The following is a 17,081-nucleotide window of genomic DNA, read 5'->3' as shown; positions in this document are numbered from 1 at the left end:
GCTGGTGTTGTACCTTCCTCTGGATCAGCAGGGATATGTGAGGGAGCAGGCTGGTGATGTGCCTTCCTCTGGATCAGCAGGGATATGTGGGGGTGGAGGCTAGTGTTGTACCTTCCTCTGGATCAGCAGGGATATGTGAGGGAGCAGGCTGGTGTTGTACCTTCCTCTGGATCAGCAGGGATATGTGAGGGAGCAGGCTGGTGTTGTGGCTTCCTCTGGATCAGCAGGAATATGTGAGGGTGCAGGCTGGTGTTGTACCTTCCTCTGGATCAGCAGGGATATGTGAGGGAGCAGGCTGGTGTTGTGCCTTCCTCTGGATCAGCAGGGATATGTGGGGGTGGAGGCTAGTGTTGTGCCTTCCTCTGGATCAGCAGGGATATGTGAGGGAGCAGGCTGGTGTTGTGCCTTCCTCTGGATCAGCAGGGATATGTGAGGGAGCAGGCTGGTGTTGTGCCTTCCTCTGGATCAGCAGGGATATGTGAGGGTGCAGGCTGGTGTTGTGCCTTCCTCTGGATCAGCAGGGATATGTGAGGGAGCAGGCTGGTGTTGTGCCTTCCTCTGGATCAGCAGGGATATGTGAGGGTGCAGGCTGGTGTTGTGCCTTCCTCTGGATCAGCAGGGATATGTGAGAGAGCAGGCTGGTGTTGTGCCTTCCTCTGGATCAGCAGGGATATGTGAGGGTGCAGGCTGGTGTTGTGCCTTCCTCTGGATCAGCAGGGATATGTGATTGAGAAGGCTGGTGTTGTGCCTTCCTCTGCATCAGCAGGGATATGTGAGGGAGCAGGCTGTTGTTGTGCCTTCCTCTGGATCAGCAGGGATATGTGAGGGTACAGGCTGGTATTGTACCTTCCTCTGTATCAGCAGGCATATGTAAAGGGTGCAGGCTGGTGTTGTGCCTTCCTCTGGATCAGCAGGGATATGTGAGGGTGCAAGCTGGTGTTGTGCCTTCCTCTGCATCAGCAGGGATATGTGAGGGTGCAAGCTGGTGTTGTGCCTTCCTCTGGATCAGCAGGGATATGTGAGGGAGCAGGCTGGTGTTGTGCCTTCCTCTGGATCAGCAGGGATATGTGAGGGTGCAGGCTGGTGTTGTGCCTTCCTCTGGATCAGCAGTGATATGTGAGGGTGCAGGCTGGTGTTGTGCCTTCCCCTGGATCAGCAGTGATATGTGAGGGTGCAGGCTGGTGTTGTGCCTTCCTCTGGATCAGCAGGGATATGTGAGGGAGCAGGCTGGTGTTGTGCCTTCCTCTGGATCAGCAGGGATATGTGAGGGTGCAGGCTGGTGGTGTATCTTCCTCTGGATCAGCAGGGATATGTGAGGGAGCAGGCTGGTGTTGTGACTTCCTCTGGATCAGCAGGGATATGGGAGGAGCAGGCTGGTGTTGTGCCCTCCTCTGGATCAGCAGGGATATGTGAGGGTGCAGGCTGGTGTTGTGCCTTCCTCTGGATTAGCAGGGATATGTGAGGGTGCAGGCTGGTGTTGTGCCTTCCTCTGGATCAGCAGGGATATGTGAGAGAGCAGGCTGGTGTTGTGCCTTCCTCTGGATCAGCAGGGATATGTGATTGAGAAGGCTGGTGTTGTGCCTTCCTCTGGATCAGCAGGGATATGTGAGGGTGCAGGCTGGTGTTGTACCTTCCTCTGGATCAGCAGGGATATGTGAGAGTTAAGGCTGGTATTGTGCCTTCCTCTGGATCAGCAGGGATATGTGAGGGTGCAGGCTGGTGTTGTGCCTTCCTCTGCATCAGCAGGGATATGTGAGGGTGCAGGCTGGTGTTGTGCCTTCCTCTGGATCAGCAGGGATATGTGAGGGAGCAAGCTGGTGCTGTGCCTTCCTCTGGATCAGCAGGGATATGTGAGGGTGCAGGCTGGTGTTGTGCCTTCCTCTGGATCAGCAGGGGTATGTGAGGGAGCAGGCTGGTGTTGTGCCTTCCTCTGGATCAGCAGGGATATGTGAAGGTACAGGCTGGTGTTGTACCTTCCTCTGTATCAGCAGGGGTATGTGAGGGAGCAGGCTGCTGTTGTGCCTTCCTCTGGATCAGCAGGGATATGTGAGGGAGCAGGCTGGTGTTGTGCCTTCCTCTGGATCAGCCGGGATATGTAAAGGTGCAGGCTGGTGTTGTGCCTTCCTCTTTATCTGCAGGGATATGTGAGTGTGCAAGCTGGTGTTGTGCCTTCCTCTGGATCAGCAGGGATATGTAAAGGTGCAGGCTGGTGTTGTGCCTTCCTCTTGATCTGCAGGGATATGTGAGTGTGCAAGCTGGTGTTGTGCCTTCCTCTGGATCAGCATCGATATGTGAGGGTGCAGGCTGGTGTTGTGCCTTCCTCTGCATCAGCAGGGATATGTGAAGGTGCAGGCTGGTGTTGTGCCTTCCTCTGGATCAGCAGGGATATGTGAGGGTGCAGGCTGGTGTTGTGCCTTCCTCTGCATCAGCAGGGATATGTGAGGGTGCAGGCTGGTGTTGTGCCTTCCTCCTGATCAGCAGTGATATTTGAGGGTGCAGGCTGGTGTTGTGCCTTCCTCTGGGTCAGCAGGGATATGTGAGGGTGCAGGCTGTGGTTGTGCCTTCCTCTGGATCAGCAGGGATATGTGAGGGTGCAGGCTGGTGTTGTGCCTTCCTCTGGATCAGCAGGGATATGTGAGGGAGCAGGGTGGTGTTGTGACTTCCTCTGGATCAGCAGGGATATGTGAGGGAGCAGGCTGGTGTTGTGCCTTCCTCTGGATCAGCAGGGATATGTGAGGGAGCAGGCTGGTGTTGTGCCTTCCTCTGGATCAGCAGGGATATGTGAGGGTGCAGGCTGGTGTTGTGCCTTCCTCTGGATCAGCAGGGATATGTGAGTGTGCAAGCTGGTGTTGTGCCTTCCTCTGCATCAGCAGGGATATGTGAAGGTGCAGGCTGGTGTTGTGCCTTCCTCTGGATCAGCAGGGATATGTGAGGGAGCAGGCTGGTGTTGTGCCTTCCTCTGGATCAGCAGGGATATGTGAGGGTGCAGGCTGGTGTTGTGCCTTCCTCTGGATCAGCAGGGATATGTGAGGGTGCAAGCTGGTGTTGTGCCTTCCTCTGCATCAGCAGGGATATGTGAGGATGCAAGCTGGTGTTGTGCCTTCCTCTGGATCAGCAGGGATATGTGAGGGTGCAGGCTGGTGTTGTGCCTTCCTATGGATCAGCAGGGATATGTGAGGGTGCAGGCTGGTGTTGTGCCTTCCTCTGGATCAGCAGTGATATGTGAGGGTGCAGGCTGGTGTTGTGCCTTCCTCTGGATCAGCAGTGATATGTGAGGGTGCAGGCTGGTGTTGTGCCTTCCTCTGGATCAGCAGTGATATTTGAGGGTGCAGGCTGGTGTTGTGCCTTCCTCTGGATCAGCAGGGATATGTGAGGGAGCAGGCTGGTGTTGTGCCTTCCTCTGGATCAGCAGGGATATGTGAGGGTGCAGGCTGGTGGTGTATCTTCCTCTGGATCAGCAGGGATATGTGAGGGAGCAGGGTGGTGTTGTGACTTCCTCTGGATCAGCAGGGATATGTGAGGGAGCAGGCTGGTGTTGTGCCTTCCTCTGGATCAGCAGGGATATGTGAGGGAGCAGGCTGGTGTTGTGCCTTCCTCTGGATCAGCAGGGATATGTGAGGGAGCAGGCTGGTGTTGTGCCTTCCTCTGGATCAGCAGGGATATGTGAGGGTGCAGGCTGGTGTTGTGCCTTCCTCTGGATCAGCAGGGATATGTGAGGGAGCAGGCTGGTGTTGTGCCTTCCTCTGGATCAGCAGGGATATGTGAGGGAGCAGGCTGGTGTTGTGCCTTCCTCTGGATCAGCAGGGATATGTGAGGGAGCAGGCTGGTGTTGTGGCTTCCTCTGGATCAGCAGGGATATGTGAGGGTGCAGGCTGGTGTTGTGGCTTCCTCTGGATCAGCAGGGATATGTGAGGGTGCAGGCTGGTGTTGTGCCTTCTTCTGTATCAGCAGGGATATGTGAGGGTGGCGGCTGGTGTTGTACCTTCCTCTGGATCAGCAGGGATACGTGATCCCGGAGCAGGCTGGTGTTGTGCCTTCCTCTGGATCAGCAGGGATATATGAGGGAGCAGGCTGGTGTTGTGGCTTCCTCTGGATCAGCAGGGATATGTGAGGGAGCAGGCTGGTGTTGTGCCTTCCTCTGGATCAGCAGGGATATGTGAGGGAGCAGGCTGGTGTTGTGGCTTCCTCTGGATCAGCAGGGATATGTGAGGGTGCAGGCTGGTGTTGTGGCTTCCTCTGGATCAGCAGGGATATGTGAGGGTGCAGGCTGGTGTTGTGCCTTCCTCTGTATCAGCAGGGATATGTGAGGGTGCCGGCTGGTGTTGTACCTTCCTCTGGATCAGCAGGGATATGTGAGGGAGCAGGCTGGTGTTGTGCCTTCCTCTGGATCAGTAGGGATATGTGAGGGAGCAGGCTGGTGTTGTGCCTTCCTCTGGATCAGCAAGGATATGTGAGGGAGCAGGCTGGTGTTGTGCTTTCCTCTGGATCAGCAGGGATATGTGAGGGAGCAGGCTGGTGTTGTGACTTCCTCTGGATCAGCAGGGATATGTGAGGGAGCAGGCTGGTTTTGTGCCTTCCTCTGGATCAGCAGGGATATGTGAGGGAGCAGGCTGGTGTTGTACCTTCCTCTGGATCAGCAGGGATATGTGAGGGTGCAGGCTGGTGTTGTGGCTTCCTCTGGATCAGCAGGGATATGTGAGGGAGCAGGCTGGTTTTGTGCCTTCCTCTGGATCAGCAGGGATATGTGAGGGAGCAGGCTGGTGTTGTACCTTCCTCTGGATCAGCAGAGATATGTGAGGGTGTAGGCTGATGTTGTACCTTCCTCTGGATCAGCAGGGATATGTGAGGGAGCAGGCTGGTGTTGTACATTTCTCTTGATCAGGAGGGATATGTGAGGGAGCAGGCTGGTGTTGTACCTTCATCTGGATCAGCAGGGATATGTGAGGGTGCAAGCTGGTGTTGTGCCTTCCTCTGCATCAGCAGGGATATGTGAGGGTGCAGGCTGGTGTTGTGCCTTCCTCTGGATCAGCAGGGATATGTGAGGGTGCAAGCTGGTGTTGTGCCTTCCTCTGCATCAGCAGGGATATGTGAGGGAGCAGGCTGGTGATGTGCCTTCCTCTGGATCAGCAGGGATATGTGAGGGGGCAGGCTGGTTTTGTACCTTCCTCTGGATCAGCAGGGATATGTGAGGGAGCAGGCTGGTGTTGTGCCTTCTTCTGGATCAGCAGGGTTATGTGAGGGAGCAGGCTGGTGTTGTGCCTTCCTCTGGATCAGCAGGGATATGTGAGGGTGCAGGCTGGTGTTGTATCTTCCTCTGGATCACCAGGGATATGTGAGGGAGCAGGCTGGTGTTGTGCCTTCCTCTGGATCAGCAGGGATATGTGAGGGTGCAGGCTGGTGTTGTATCTTCCTCTGGATCACCAGGGATATGTGAGGGAGCAGGCTGGTGTTGTGCCTTCCTCTGGATCAGCAGGGATATGTGAGGGTGCAGACTGGTGTTGTGCCTTCCTCTGGATCAGCAGGGATATGTGAGGGTGCAGGCTGGTGTTGTGCCTTCATCTGGATCAGCAGGGATATGTGAGTGAGCAGGCTGGGGTTGTGCCTTCCTCTGGATCAGCAGGGATATTTGAGAGTGCAGGCTGGTGTTGTGCCTTCCTCTGGATCAGCAGAGATATGTAAGGGTGCAGGCTGGTGTTGTTCCTTCCTCTGGATCAGCAGGGATATGTGAGGGAGCAGGCTGGTGTTGTGCCTTCCTCTGGATCAGCAGGGGTATGTGAGGGAGCAGGCTGGTGTTGTGCCTTCCTCTGGATCAGCAGGGATATGTGAGGGTGCAGGCTGGTGTTGTACCTTCCTCTGGATCAGCCGAGATATGTGAGGATGCAGGCTGGTGTTGTGCCTTCTTCTGCATCAGCTGGGATATGTGAGGGAGCAGGCTGGTGTTGTGCCTTTCTCTGAATCAGCAGTGATATGTGAGGGTGCAGGCTGGTGTTGTGCCTTCCTCTGGATCAGCAGTGATATGTGAGGGTGCAGGCTGGTGTTGTGGCTTCCTCTGGATCAGCAGGGATATGTGAGGGTGCAGGCTGGTGTTGTGCCTTCCTCTGTATCAGCAGGGATATGTGAGGGTGCCGGCTGGTGTTGTACCTTCCTCTGGATCAGCAGGGATATGTGAGGGAGCAGGCTGGTGTTGTGCCTTCCTCTGGATCAGTAGGGATATGTGAGGGAGCAGGCTGGTGTTGTGCCTTCCTCTGGATCAGCAAGGATATGTGAGGGAGCAGGCTGGTGTTGTGCTTTCCTCTGGATCAGCAGGGATATGTGAGGGAGCAGGCTGGTGTTGTGACTTCCTCTGGATCAGCAGGGATATGGGAGGGAGCAGGCTGGTGTTGTGGCTTCCTCTGGATCAGCAGGGATATGTGAGGGAGCAGGCTGGTTTTGTGCCTTCCTCTGGATCAGCAGGGATATGTGAGGGAGCAGGCTGGTGTTGTACCTTCCTCTGGATCAGCAGGGATATGTGAGGGTGCAGGCTGGTGTTGTGGCTTCCTCTGGATCAGCAGGGATATGTGAGGGAGCAGGCTGGTTTTGTGCCTTCCTCTGGATCAGTAGGGATATGTGAGGGAGCAGGCTGGTGTTGTACCTTCCTCTGGATCAGCAGAGATATGTGAGGGTGTAGGCTGATGTTGTACCTTCCTCTGGATCAGCAGGGATATGTGAGGGAGCAGGCTGGTGTTGTACATTTCTCTTGATCAGGAGGGATATGTGAGGGAGCAGGCTGGTGTTGTACCTTCATCTGGATCAGCAGGGATATGTGAGGGTGCAAGCTGGTGTTGTGCCTTCCTCTGCATCAGCAGGGATATGTGAGGGTGCAGGCTGGTGTTGTGCCTTCCTCTGGATCAGCAGGGATATGTGAGGGTGCAAGCTGGTGTTGTGCCTTCCTCTGCATCAGCAGGGATATGTGAGGGAGCAGGCTGGTGATGTGCCTTCCTCTGGATCAGCAGGGATATGTGAGGGGGCAGGCTGGTTTTGTACCTTCCTCTGGATCAGCAGGGATATGTGAGGGAGCAGGCTGGTGTTGTGCCTTCTTCTGGATCAGCAGGGTTATGTGAGGGAGCAGGCTGGTGTTGTGCCTTCCTCTGGATCAGCAGGGATATGTGAGGGTGCAGGCTGGTGTTGTATCTTCCTCTGGATCACCAGGGATATGTGAGGGAGCAGGCTGGTGTTGTGCCTTCCTCTGGATCAGCAGGGATATGTGAGGGTGCAGGCTGGTGTTGTATCTTCCTCTGGATCACCAGGGATATGTGAGGGAGCAGGCTGGTGTTGTGCCTTCCTCTGGATCACCAGGGATATGTGAGGGTGCAGACTGGTGTTGTGCCTTCCTCTGGATCAGCAGGGATATGTGAGGGTGCAGGCTGGTGTTGTGCCTTCATCTGGATCAGCAGGGATATGTGAGTGAGCAGGCTGGGGTTGTGCCTTCCTCTGGATCAGCAGGGATATTTGAGAGTGCAGGCTGGTGTTGTGCCTTCCTCTGGATCAGCAGAGATATGTAAGGGTGCAGGCTGGTGTTGTTCCTTCCTCTGGATCAGCAGGGATATGTGAGGGAGCAGGCTGGTGTTGTGCCTTCCTCTGGATCAGCAGGGGTATGTGAGGGAGCAGGCTGGTGTTGTGCCTTCCTCTGGATCAGCAGGGATATGTGAGGGTGCAGGCTGGTGTTGTACCTTCCTCTGGATCAGCCGAGATATGTGAGGATGCAGGCTGGTGTTGTGCCTTCTTCTGCATCAGCTGGGATATGTGAGGGAGCAGGCTGGTGTTGTGCCTTTCTCTGGATCAGCAGTGATATGTGAGGGTGCAGGCTGGTGTTGTGCCTTCCTCTGGATCAGCAGTGATATGTGAGGGTGCAGGCTGGTGTTGTGCCTTCCTCTGGATCAGCAGGGATATGTGAGGGTGCAGGCTGGTGTTGTGCCTTCCTCTGGATCAGCATTGATATGTGAGGAAGCAGGCTGGTGTTGTGCCTTCCTCTGGATCAGCAGGGATATGTGAGGGTGCAGGCTGGTGTTGTGCCTTCCTCTGGATCAGCAGGGATATGTGAGGGAGCAGGCTGGTGTTGTGCCTTCCTCTGGGTCAGCAGGGATATGTGAGGGTGCAGGCTGTGGTTGTGCCTTCCTCTGGGTCAGCAGGGATATGTGAGGGAGCAGGCTGGTGTTGTGCCTTCCTCTGGATCAGCAGGGATATGTGAGGGTGCAGGCTGGTGTTGTGCCTTCCTCTGGATCAGCAGGGATATGTGAGTGTGCAAGCTGGTGTTGTGCCTTCCTCTGCATCAGCAGGGATATGTGAAGGTGCAGGCTGGTGTTGTGCCTTCCTCTGGATCAGCAGGGATATGTGAGGGAGCAGGCTGGTGTACCTTCCTCTGGATCAGCAAGGATATGTGAGGGAGCAGGCTGGTGTTGTGCCTTCCTCTGGATCAGCAGGGATATGTGAGGGTGCAGGCTGGTGTTGTGCCTTCCTCTGGATCAGCAGGGATATGTGAGGGTGCAAGCTGGTGTTGTGCCTTCCTCTGCATCAGCAGGGATATGTGAGGATGCAAGCTGGTGTTGTGCCTTCCTCTGGATCAGCAGGGATATGTGAGGGTGCAGGCTGGTGTTGTGCCTTCCTCTGGATCAGCAGGGATATGTGAGGGTGCAGGCTGGTGTTGTGCCTTCCTCTGGATCAGCAGTGATATGTGAGGGTGCAGGCTGGTGTTGTGCCTTCCTCTGGATCAGCAGGGATATGTGAGGGAGCAGGCTGGTGTTGTGCCTTCCTCTGGATCAGCAGGGATATGTGAGGGTGCAGGCTGGTGGTGTATCTTCCTCTGGATCAGCAGGGATATGTGAGGGAGCAGGGTGGTGTTGTGACTTCCTCTGGATCAGCAGGGATATGGGAGGAGCAGGCTGGTGTTGTGCCCTCCTCTGGATCAGCAGGGATATGTGAGGGTGCAGGCTGGTGTTGTGGCTTCCTCTGGATCAGCAGGGATATGTGAGGGTGCAGGCTGGTGGTGTATCTTCCTCTGGATCAGCAGGGATACGTGATCCCGGAGCAGGCTGGTGTTGTGCCTTCCTCTGGATCAGCAGGGATATATGAGGGAGCAGGCTGGTGTTGTGGCTTCCTCTGGATCAGCAGGGATATGTGAGGGAGTAGGCTGGTGTTGTGCCTTCCTCTGGATCAGCAGGGATATGTGAGGGAGCAGGCTGGTGTTGTGGCTTCCTCTGGATCAGCAGGGATATGTGAGGGTGCAGGCTGGTGTTGTGGCTTCCTCTGGATCAGCAGGGATATGTGAGGGTGCAGGCTGGTGTTGTGCCTTCCTCTGGATCAGCAGGGATATGTGAGGGAGCAGGCTGGTGTTGTTCCTTCCTCTAGATCAGCAGAGATATGTGAGGGAGCAGGCTGGTGTTGTGCCTTCCTCTGGTTCAGCAGGGATATGTGAGGGAGCAGGCTGGTGTTGTGCCTTCCTCTGGATCAGCAGGGATATGTGAGGGAGCAGGCTGGTGTTGTGCCTTCCTCTGGATCAGCAGGGATATGTGAGGGAGCAGGCTGGTGTTGTGCCTTCCTCTGTATCAGCAGGGATATGTGAGGGTGCCGGCTGGTGTTGTACCTTCCTCTGGATCAGCAGGGATATGTGAGGGAGCAGGCTGGTGTTGTGCCTTCCTCTGGATCAGCAGGGATATGTGAGGGAGCAGGCTGGTGTTGTGCTTTCCTCTGGATCAGCAGGGATATGTGAGGGAGCAGGCTGGTGTTGTGACTTCCTCTGGATCAGCAGGGATATGGGAGGGAGCAGGCTGGTGTTGTGGCTTCCTCTGGATCAGCAGGGATATGTGAGGGAGCAGGCTGGTTTTGTGCCTTCCTCTGGATCAGCAGGGATATGTGAGGGAGCAGGCTGGTGTTGTACCTTCCTCTGGATCAGCAGGGATATGTGAGGGTGCAGGCTGGTGTTGTGGCTTCCTCTGGATCAGCAGGGATATGTGAGGGAGCAGGCTGGTTTTGTGCCTTCCTCTGGATCTGCAGGGATATGTGAGGGAGCAGGCTGGTGTTGTACCTTCCTCTGGATCAGCAGAGATTTGTGAGGGTGTAGGCTGGTGTTGTACCTTCCTCTGGATCAGCAGGGATATGTGAGGGAGCAGGCTGGTGTTGTACATTTCTCTTGATCAGGAGGGATATGTGAGGGAGCAGGCTGGTGTTGTACCTTCATCTGGATCAGCAGGGATATGTGAGGGTGCAAGCTGGTGTTGTGCCTTCCTCTGCATCAGCAGGGATATGTGAGGGTGCAGGCTGGTGTTGTGCCTTCCTCTGGATCAGCAGGGATATGTGAGGGTGCAAGCTGGTGTTGTGCCTTCCTCTGCATCAGCAGGGATATGTGAGGGAGCAGGCTGGTGATGTGGCTTCCTCTGGATCAGCAGGGATATGTGAGGGGGCAGGCTGGTTTTGTACCTTCCTCTGGATCAGCAGGGATATGTGAGGGAGCAGGCTGGTGTTGTGCCTTCCTCTGGATCAGCAGGGTTATGTGAGGGAGCAGGCTGGTGTTGTGCCTTCCTCTGGATCAGCAGGGATATGTGAGGGTGCAGGCTGGTGTTGTATCTTCCTCTGGATCACCAGGGATATGTGAGGGAGCAGGCTGGTGTTGTGCCTTCCTCTGGATCAACAGGGATATGTGAGGGTGCAGGCTGGTGTTGTGCCTTCCTATGGATCAGCAGGGATATGTGAGGGAGCAGGCTGGTGTTGTGCCTTCCTCTGGATCAGCAGGGATATGTGAGGGTGCAGGCTGGTGTTGTGCCTTCCTCTGGATCAGCAGGGATATGTGAGGGTGCAAGCTGGTGTTGTGCCTTCCTCTGCATCAGCAGGGATATGTGAGGATGCAAGCTGGTGTTGTGCCTTCCTCTGGATCAGCAGGGATATGTGAGGGTGCAGGCTGGTGTTGTGCCTTCCTCTGGATCAGCAGGGATATGTGAGGGTGCAGGCTGGTGTTGTGCCTTCCTCTGGATCAGCAGTGATATGTGAGGGTGCAGGCTGGTGTTGTGCCTTCCTCTGGATCAGCAGGGATATGTGAGGGAGCAGGCTGGTGTTGTGCCTTCCTCTGGATCAGCAGGGATATGTGAGTTTGCAGGCTGGTGGTGTATCTTCCTCTGGATCAGCAGGGATATGTGAGGGAGCAGGGTGGTGTTGTGACTTCCTCTGGATCAGCAGGGATATGGGGGGAGCAGGCTGGTGTTGTGCCCTCCTCTGGATCAGCAGGGATATGTGAGGGTGCAGGCTGGTGTTGTGGCTTCCTCTGGATCAGCAGGGATATGTGAGGGTGCAGGCTGGTGGTGTATCTTCCTCTGGATCAGCAGGGATACGTGATCCCGGAGCAGGCTGGTGTTGTGCCTTCCTCTGGATCAGCAGGGATATATGAGGGAGCAGGCTGGTGTTGTGGCTTCCTCTGGATCAGCAGGGATATGTGAGGGAGTAGGCTGGTGTTGTGCCTTCCTCTGGATCAGCAGGGATATGTGAGGGAGCAGGCTGGTGTTGTGGCTTCCTCTGGATCAGCAGGGATATGTGATGGTGCAGGCTGGTGTTGTGCCTTCCTCTGGATCAGCAGGGATATGTGAGGGTGCAGGCTGGTGTTGTGCCTTCCTCTGGATCAGCAGGGATATGTGAGGGAGCAGGCTGGTGTTGTTCCTTCCTCTAGATCAGCAGAGATATGTGAGGGAGCAGGCTGGTGTTGTGCCTTCCTCTGGTTCAGCAGGGATATGTGAGGGAGCAGGCTGGTGTTGTGCCTTCCTCTGAATCAGCAGGGATATGTGAGGGAGCAGGCTGGTGTTGTGCCTTCCTCTGGATCAGCAGGGATATGTGAGGGAGCAGGCTGGTGTTGTGCCTTCCTCTGTATCAGCAGGGATATGTGAGGGTGCCGGCTGGTGTTGTACCTTCCTCTGGATCAGCAGGGATATGTGAGGGAGCAGGCTGGTGTTGTGCCTTCCTCTGGATCAGCAGGGATATGTGAGGGAGCAGGCTGGTGTTGTGCTTTCCTCTGGATCAGCAGGGATATGTGAGGGAGCAGGCTGGTGTTGTGACTTCCTCTGGATCAGCAGGGATATGGGAGGGAGCAGGCTGGTGTTGTGGTTTCCTCTGGATCAGCAGGGATATGTGAGGGAGCAGGCTGGTTTTGTGCCTTCCTCTGGATCAGCAGGGATATGTGAGGGAGCAGGCTGGTGTTGTACCTTCCTCTGGATCAGCAGGGATATGTGAGGGTGCAGGCTGGTGTTGTGGCTTCCTCTGGATCAGCAGGGATATGTGAGGGAGCAGGCTGGTTTTGTGCCTTCCTCTGGATCAGCAGGGATATGTGAGGGAGCAGACTGGTGTTGTACCTTCCTCTGGATCAGCAGAGATATGTGAGGGTGTAGGCTGGTGTTGTACCTTCCTCTGGATCAGCAGGGATATGTGAGGGAGCAGGCTGGTGTTGTACATTTCTCTTGATCAGGAGGGATATGTGAGGGAGCAGGCTGGTGTTGTACCTTCATCTGGATCAGCAGGGATATGTGAGGGTGCAAGCTGGTGTTGTGCCTTCCTCTGCATCAGCAGGGATATGTGAGGGTGCAGGCTGGTGTTGTGCCTTCCTCTGGATCAGCAGGGATATGTGAGGGTGCAAGCTGGTGTTGTGCCTTCCTCTGCATCAGCAGGGATATGTGAGGGAGCAGGCTGGTGATGTGCCTTCCTCTGGATCAGCAGGGATATGTGAAGGGGCAGGCTGGTTTTGTACCTTCCTCTGGATCAGCAGGGATATGTGAGGGAGCAGGCTGGTGTTGTGCCTTCCTCTGGATCAGCAGGGTTATGTGAGGGAGCAGGCTGGTGTTGTGCCTTCCTCTGGATCAGCAGGGATATGTGAGGGTGCAGGCTGGTGTTGTATCTTCCTCTGGATCACCAGGGATATGTGAGGGAGCAGGCTGGTGTTGTGCCTTCCTCTGGATCAGCAGGGATATGTGAGGGTGCAGACTGGTGTTGTGCCTTCCTCTGGATCAGCAGGGATATGTGAGGGTGCAGGCTGGTGTTGTGCCTTCATCTGGATCAGCAGGGATATGTGAGTGAGCAGGCTGGGGTTGTGCCTTCCTCTGGATCAGCAGGGATATTTGAGAGTGCAGGCTGGTGTTGTGCCTTCCTCTGGATCAGCAGGGATATGTAAGGGTGCAGGCTGGTGTTGTTCCTTCCTCTGGATCAGCAGGGATATGTGAGGGAGCAGGCTGGTGTTGTGCCTTCCTCTGGATCAGCAGGGGTATGTGAGGGAGCAGGCTGGTGTTGTGCCTTCCTCTGGATCAGCAGGGATATGTGAGGGTGCAGGCTGGTGTTGTACCTTCCTCTGGATCAGCCGAGATATGTGAGGATGCAGGCTGGTGTTGTGCCTTCTTCTGCATCAGCTGGGATATGTGAGGGAGCAGGCTGGTGTTGTGCCTTCCTCTGGATCAGCAGGGATATGTGAGGGAGCAGGCTGGTGTTGTGCCTTCCTCTGGATCAGCAGGGATATGTGAGGGAGCAGACTGGTGTTGTGCCTTCCTCTGGATCAGCAGGGATATGTGAGGGTGCAGGCTGGTGTTGTGCCTTCCTCTGGATCAGCAGGGATATGTGAGGGTGCAGGCTGGTGTCGTGCCTTTCTCTGGATCAGCAGGGATATGTGAGGGTGCAGGTTGGTGTTGTGTCTTCCTCTGGATCAGCAGAGATATGTGAGGGTGCAGGCGTTAGGATTTACTGTCACAGATTCAGGTGTCACAAAAAGTGTGAGGATATCCCCTACAGATAGGAGAGACACTGGCCTTAGCGGAGCAGTGCTTTTCAGCGCTGCTAGATTTGTGCGCAGCCGGCGCCACCATAGACTATCATAGGAATCACATCACACAGCGCTCAGTGAGTAACGTCAGGACCGTCACAAGACAGAGCCGAAGTTGCTTAAAAAAACACAATAATTCGTCCTCCAGCAATCGCTGGAAGCCAAATTATATAATTCCCCCACTATCCATGGCGGCCTGGAGGGGGAATAGTAATTAACATGGCCCGGACTTGTGCAGAAGCAGGATAAGCCATATACCGGTTGTATCCTGCGCCCAAGTCTACCGTGGCCGTAGACCGTCACAAGACAGAGCCGAAGTTGCTTAAAAAAACACAATAATTCGTCCTCCAGCAATCGCTGGAAGCCAAATTATATAATTCCCCCACTATCCATGGCGGCCTGGAGGGGGAATAGTAATTAACATGGCCCGGACTTGTGCAGAAGCAGGATAAGCCATATACCGGTTGTATCCTGCGCCCAAGTCTACCGTGGCCGTTTTTAAATGTATGCGTCCATCGCTCCAGCTCTTCATTCCTTTCTCCCTTTTCTACAATAAGGAACAGTTGCCCGCATCCTCCACTCCTCTCCATGGAAGTGAGAAGTGGACAAGTGTCTACCTTTCCATGGTCAGAATCTGGAACTGATGATGTCATCATCTCTTGTACAGGAATATAATTAATGAAGTCATAATTTATCCTTCAGGAATATAACTAATGATGTCATCATCTCTCCTTCAGGAAGACAACTGATGATGTCATCATTTCTCTTTCAGGAATACAAGCGTAAACTGGCGAGAGTCTCCCAAGTACGGAAAGAGCTGAGGCTGCGGATCCAGAATTTACCTGACCTCTCACGTCTTCCAAACGTCACCGGAAGCCGAGTCCACTTACCGTACGGTGGTGACATCTACGGTGATGACTAATGTATTACTTCTCTACATCGTGTAAAGTGCGGCTTCAACCAAACGTTCAAAATCTAACCAACCATGTTGTGTTGCTGTCACATTTGTGTCATGAGGCCACAGACTGTAAAGGAACTCGACGTAGCCATTTCCATAGGACGTATGCTGTGATTATCGGACAATAGTGGACACTGTAAATAGTCGTTTTGTTTGTTCTGTATAAATTATTGTGACTATTTTATTACGCGTGGATATTTACCTAAAAGAAGATGGTGCATGCTGTCACTCCCTGACGCCCCGGCATTACGTGTACCAATCATTACTCAAAGGAAAACTCTAGGCTATGTTCAATAAAAGTATTCCTTAGCTACATCGGTTATTTCATATTTGTAAGTGTGTTTCCCAGAGCATATCAAATGCATCACAGAAAACCCCAGCCGAAGCTCTTACCCAAGGAGAGCAAAGATCAGATGACATCACTCTCATTCATAGCTGTAGGCGTGGCTTGTTGGGAGGCAGGAGATGACATCACCCTCATTCATAGCTGTAGGCGTGGCTTGTTAAGAGGCAGGAGATTACATCACCCTCGTTCATAGCTGTAGACGTGGCTTGTTGGGTGGCAGGAGATGACATCACCCTCGCTCATAGCTGTAGGCGTGGCTTGTTGGGAGGCAGGAGATTGCATCACACTCATTCATAGCTGTAGGCGTGGCTTGTTGGGTGGCAGGAGATGACATCATCCTCGCTCATAGCTGCTAGCGTGGCTTGTTGGGTGGCAGGAGATGACATCACCCTCGCTCATAGCTGTAGGCGTGGCTTGTTGGGTGGCAGGAGATGACATCACCCTCGCTCATAGCTGTAGGCGTGGCTTGTTGGGAGGCAGGAGATGACATCACGCTCGTTCATAGCTGTAGGTGTGGCTTGTTCGGTGGCAGGAGATGACATCACCCTCGCTCATAGCTGCTCTTGTGGCTTGTTGGGAGGCAGGAGATGACATCACCCTCGTTCATAGCTGTAGACGTGGCTTGTTGGGTGGCAGGAGATGACATCACCCTCGCTCATAGCGGTAGGTGTGGCTTGTTGGGAGGCAGGAGATGACATCACCCTAATTCATAGCTGCTAGCGTGGCTTGTTGGGAGGCAGGAGATGACATCACACTCGTTCATAACTGTAGGCGTGGCTTGTTGGGAGGCAGGAGATGACATCATCCTCGTTCATAGCTGCTAGCGTGGCTTGTTGGGAGGCAGGATATGACATCACCCTCATTCATAGCTGTAGGCGTGGCTTGTTGGGAGGCAGAAGATGACAACACCCTCACGCATAGCTGTAGGCGTAGCTTGTTGGGAGGCAGGAGATGACATCACCCTCGTTCATAGCTGTAGGCGTGGCTTGTTGGGTGGCAAGAGATGACATCACCCTCGTTTATAGCTGCTACCGTGGCTTGTTGGGAGGCAGGAGATGACATCACCCTCACTCATAGCTGTAGGCGTGGCTTCTTGGAAGGTAGGAGATGACATCACCCTCGTTCATAGCTGTAGGCGTGGCTTGTTGGGGGGCAGGAGATGACATCACCCTCGTTCTTAGCTGTAGGTGTGGCTTGTTGGGAGGCAGGAGATGACATCACCCTCGCTCATAGCTGCTAGTGTGGCTTTTTGGGAGGCAGAAGATGACATCACCCTCGTTCATAGCTGTAGGCGTGGCTTGTTGGATGGCAGGAGATGACATCACCCTCACTCATAGCTGTAGGCATGGCTTGTTGGGAGGCAGGAGATGACATCACCCCTATTCATAGCTGCTAGCGTGGCTTGTTGGGAGGCAGGAGATGACATCACCCTCGTTCATAGCTGTAGGCGTGGCTTGTTCGGTGGCAGGAGATGACATCACCCTCGCTCATAGCTGCTAGCGTGGCTTGTTGGGAGGCAGGAGATGACATCACCCCTATTCATAGCTGCTAGTGTGGCTTGTTGGGTGGCAGGAGATGACATCACCCTCGCTCATAGCTGGAGGCCTGGCTTGTTGGGTGGCAGGAGATGACATCACCCCTATTCATAGCTGCTACCGTGGCTTCTTGGGAGGCAGGAGATGACATCACCCTCACTCATAGCTGTAGGCGTGGCTTCTTGGGAGGTAGGAGATGACGTCACCCTCGTTCATAGCTGTAGGCTGGGCTTGTTGGGAGGCAGGAGATGACATCACCCTCGTTCATAGCTGTAGGCGTGGCTTGTTTTGAGGCAGGAGAAGACATCACCCTCGTTCATAGCTGTAGGCGTGGCTTTTTGGGAGGCAGGAGATGACATCACCCTCGTTCATAGCTGTAGGCGTGGCTTGTTGGGAGGCAGGAGATGACATCATCCTCACTCATAG

General features: G+C 54.5%; 1 protein-coding gene across 1 annotated transcript in view; it reads left to right on the top strand.

Moving 5' to 3' along the window:
- Window positions 1-15,089, top strand: part of RPRD1A (regulation of nuclear pre-mRNA domain containing 1A) — a 123,269-nt gene extending 108,180 nt beyond the window's left edge. The window contains exon 7 of the mRNA XM_068238464.1: window positions 14,589-15,089. Coding sequence (XP_068094565.1) covers window positions 14,589-14,738 — 150 coding nt within the window. The 3' untranslated portion in view covers window positions 14,739-15,089. The remainder of the gene's footprint in view (window positions 1-14,588) is intronic.
- The last annotated feature ends 1,992 nt before the right edge of the window (window positions 15,090-17,081 follow it).

This window comes from Hyperolius riggenbachi, chromosome 5 (assembly GCF_040937935.1).
Source record: "Hyperolius riggenbachi isolate aHypRig1 chromosome 5, aHypRig1.pri, whole genome shotgun sequence".
Taxonomy (NCBI): Eukaryota; Metazoa; Chordata; class Amphibia; order Anura; family Hyperoliidae; genus Hyperolius; species Hyperolius riggenbachi.
The sequence above is the reverse complement of the archived record's forward strand: the minus strand, read 5'-3'. Positions and strand labels throughout refer to the sequence as shown.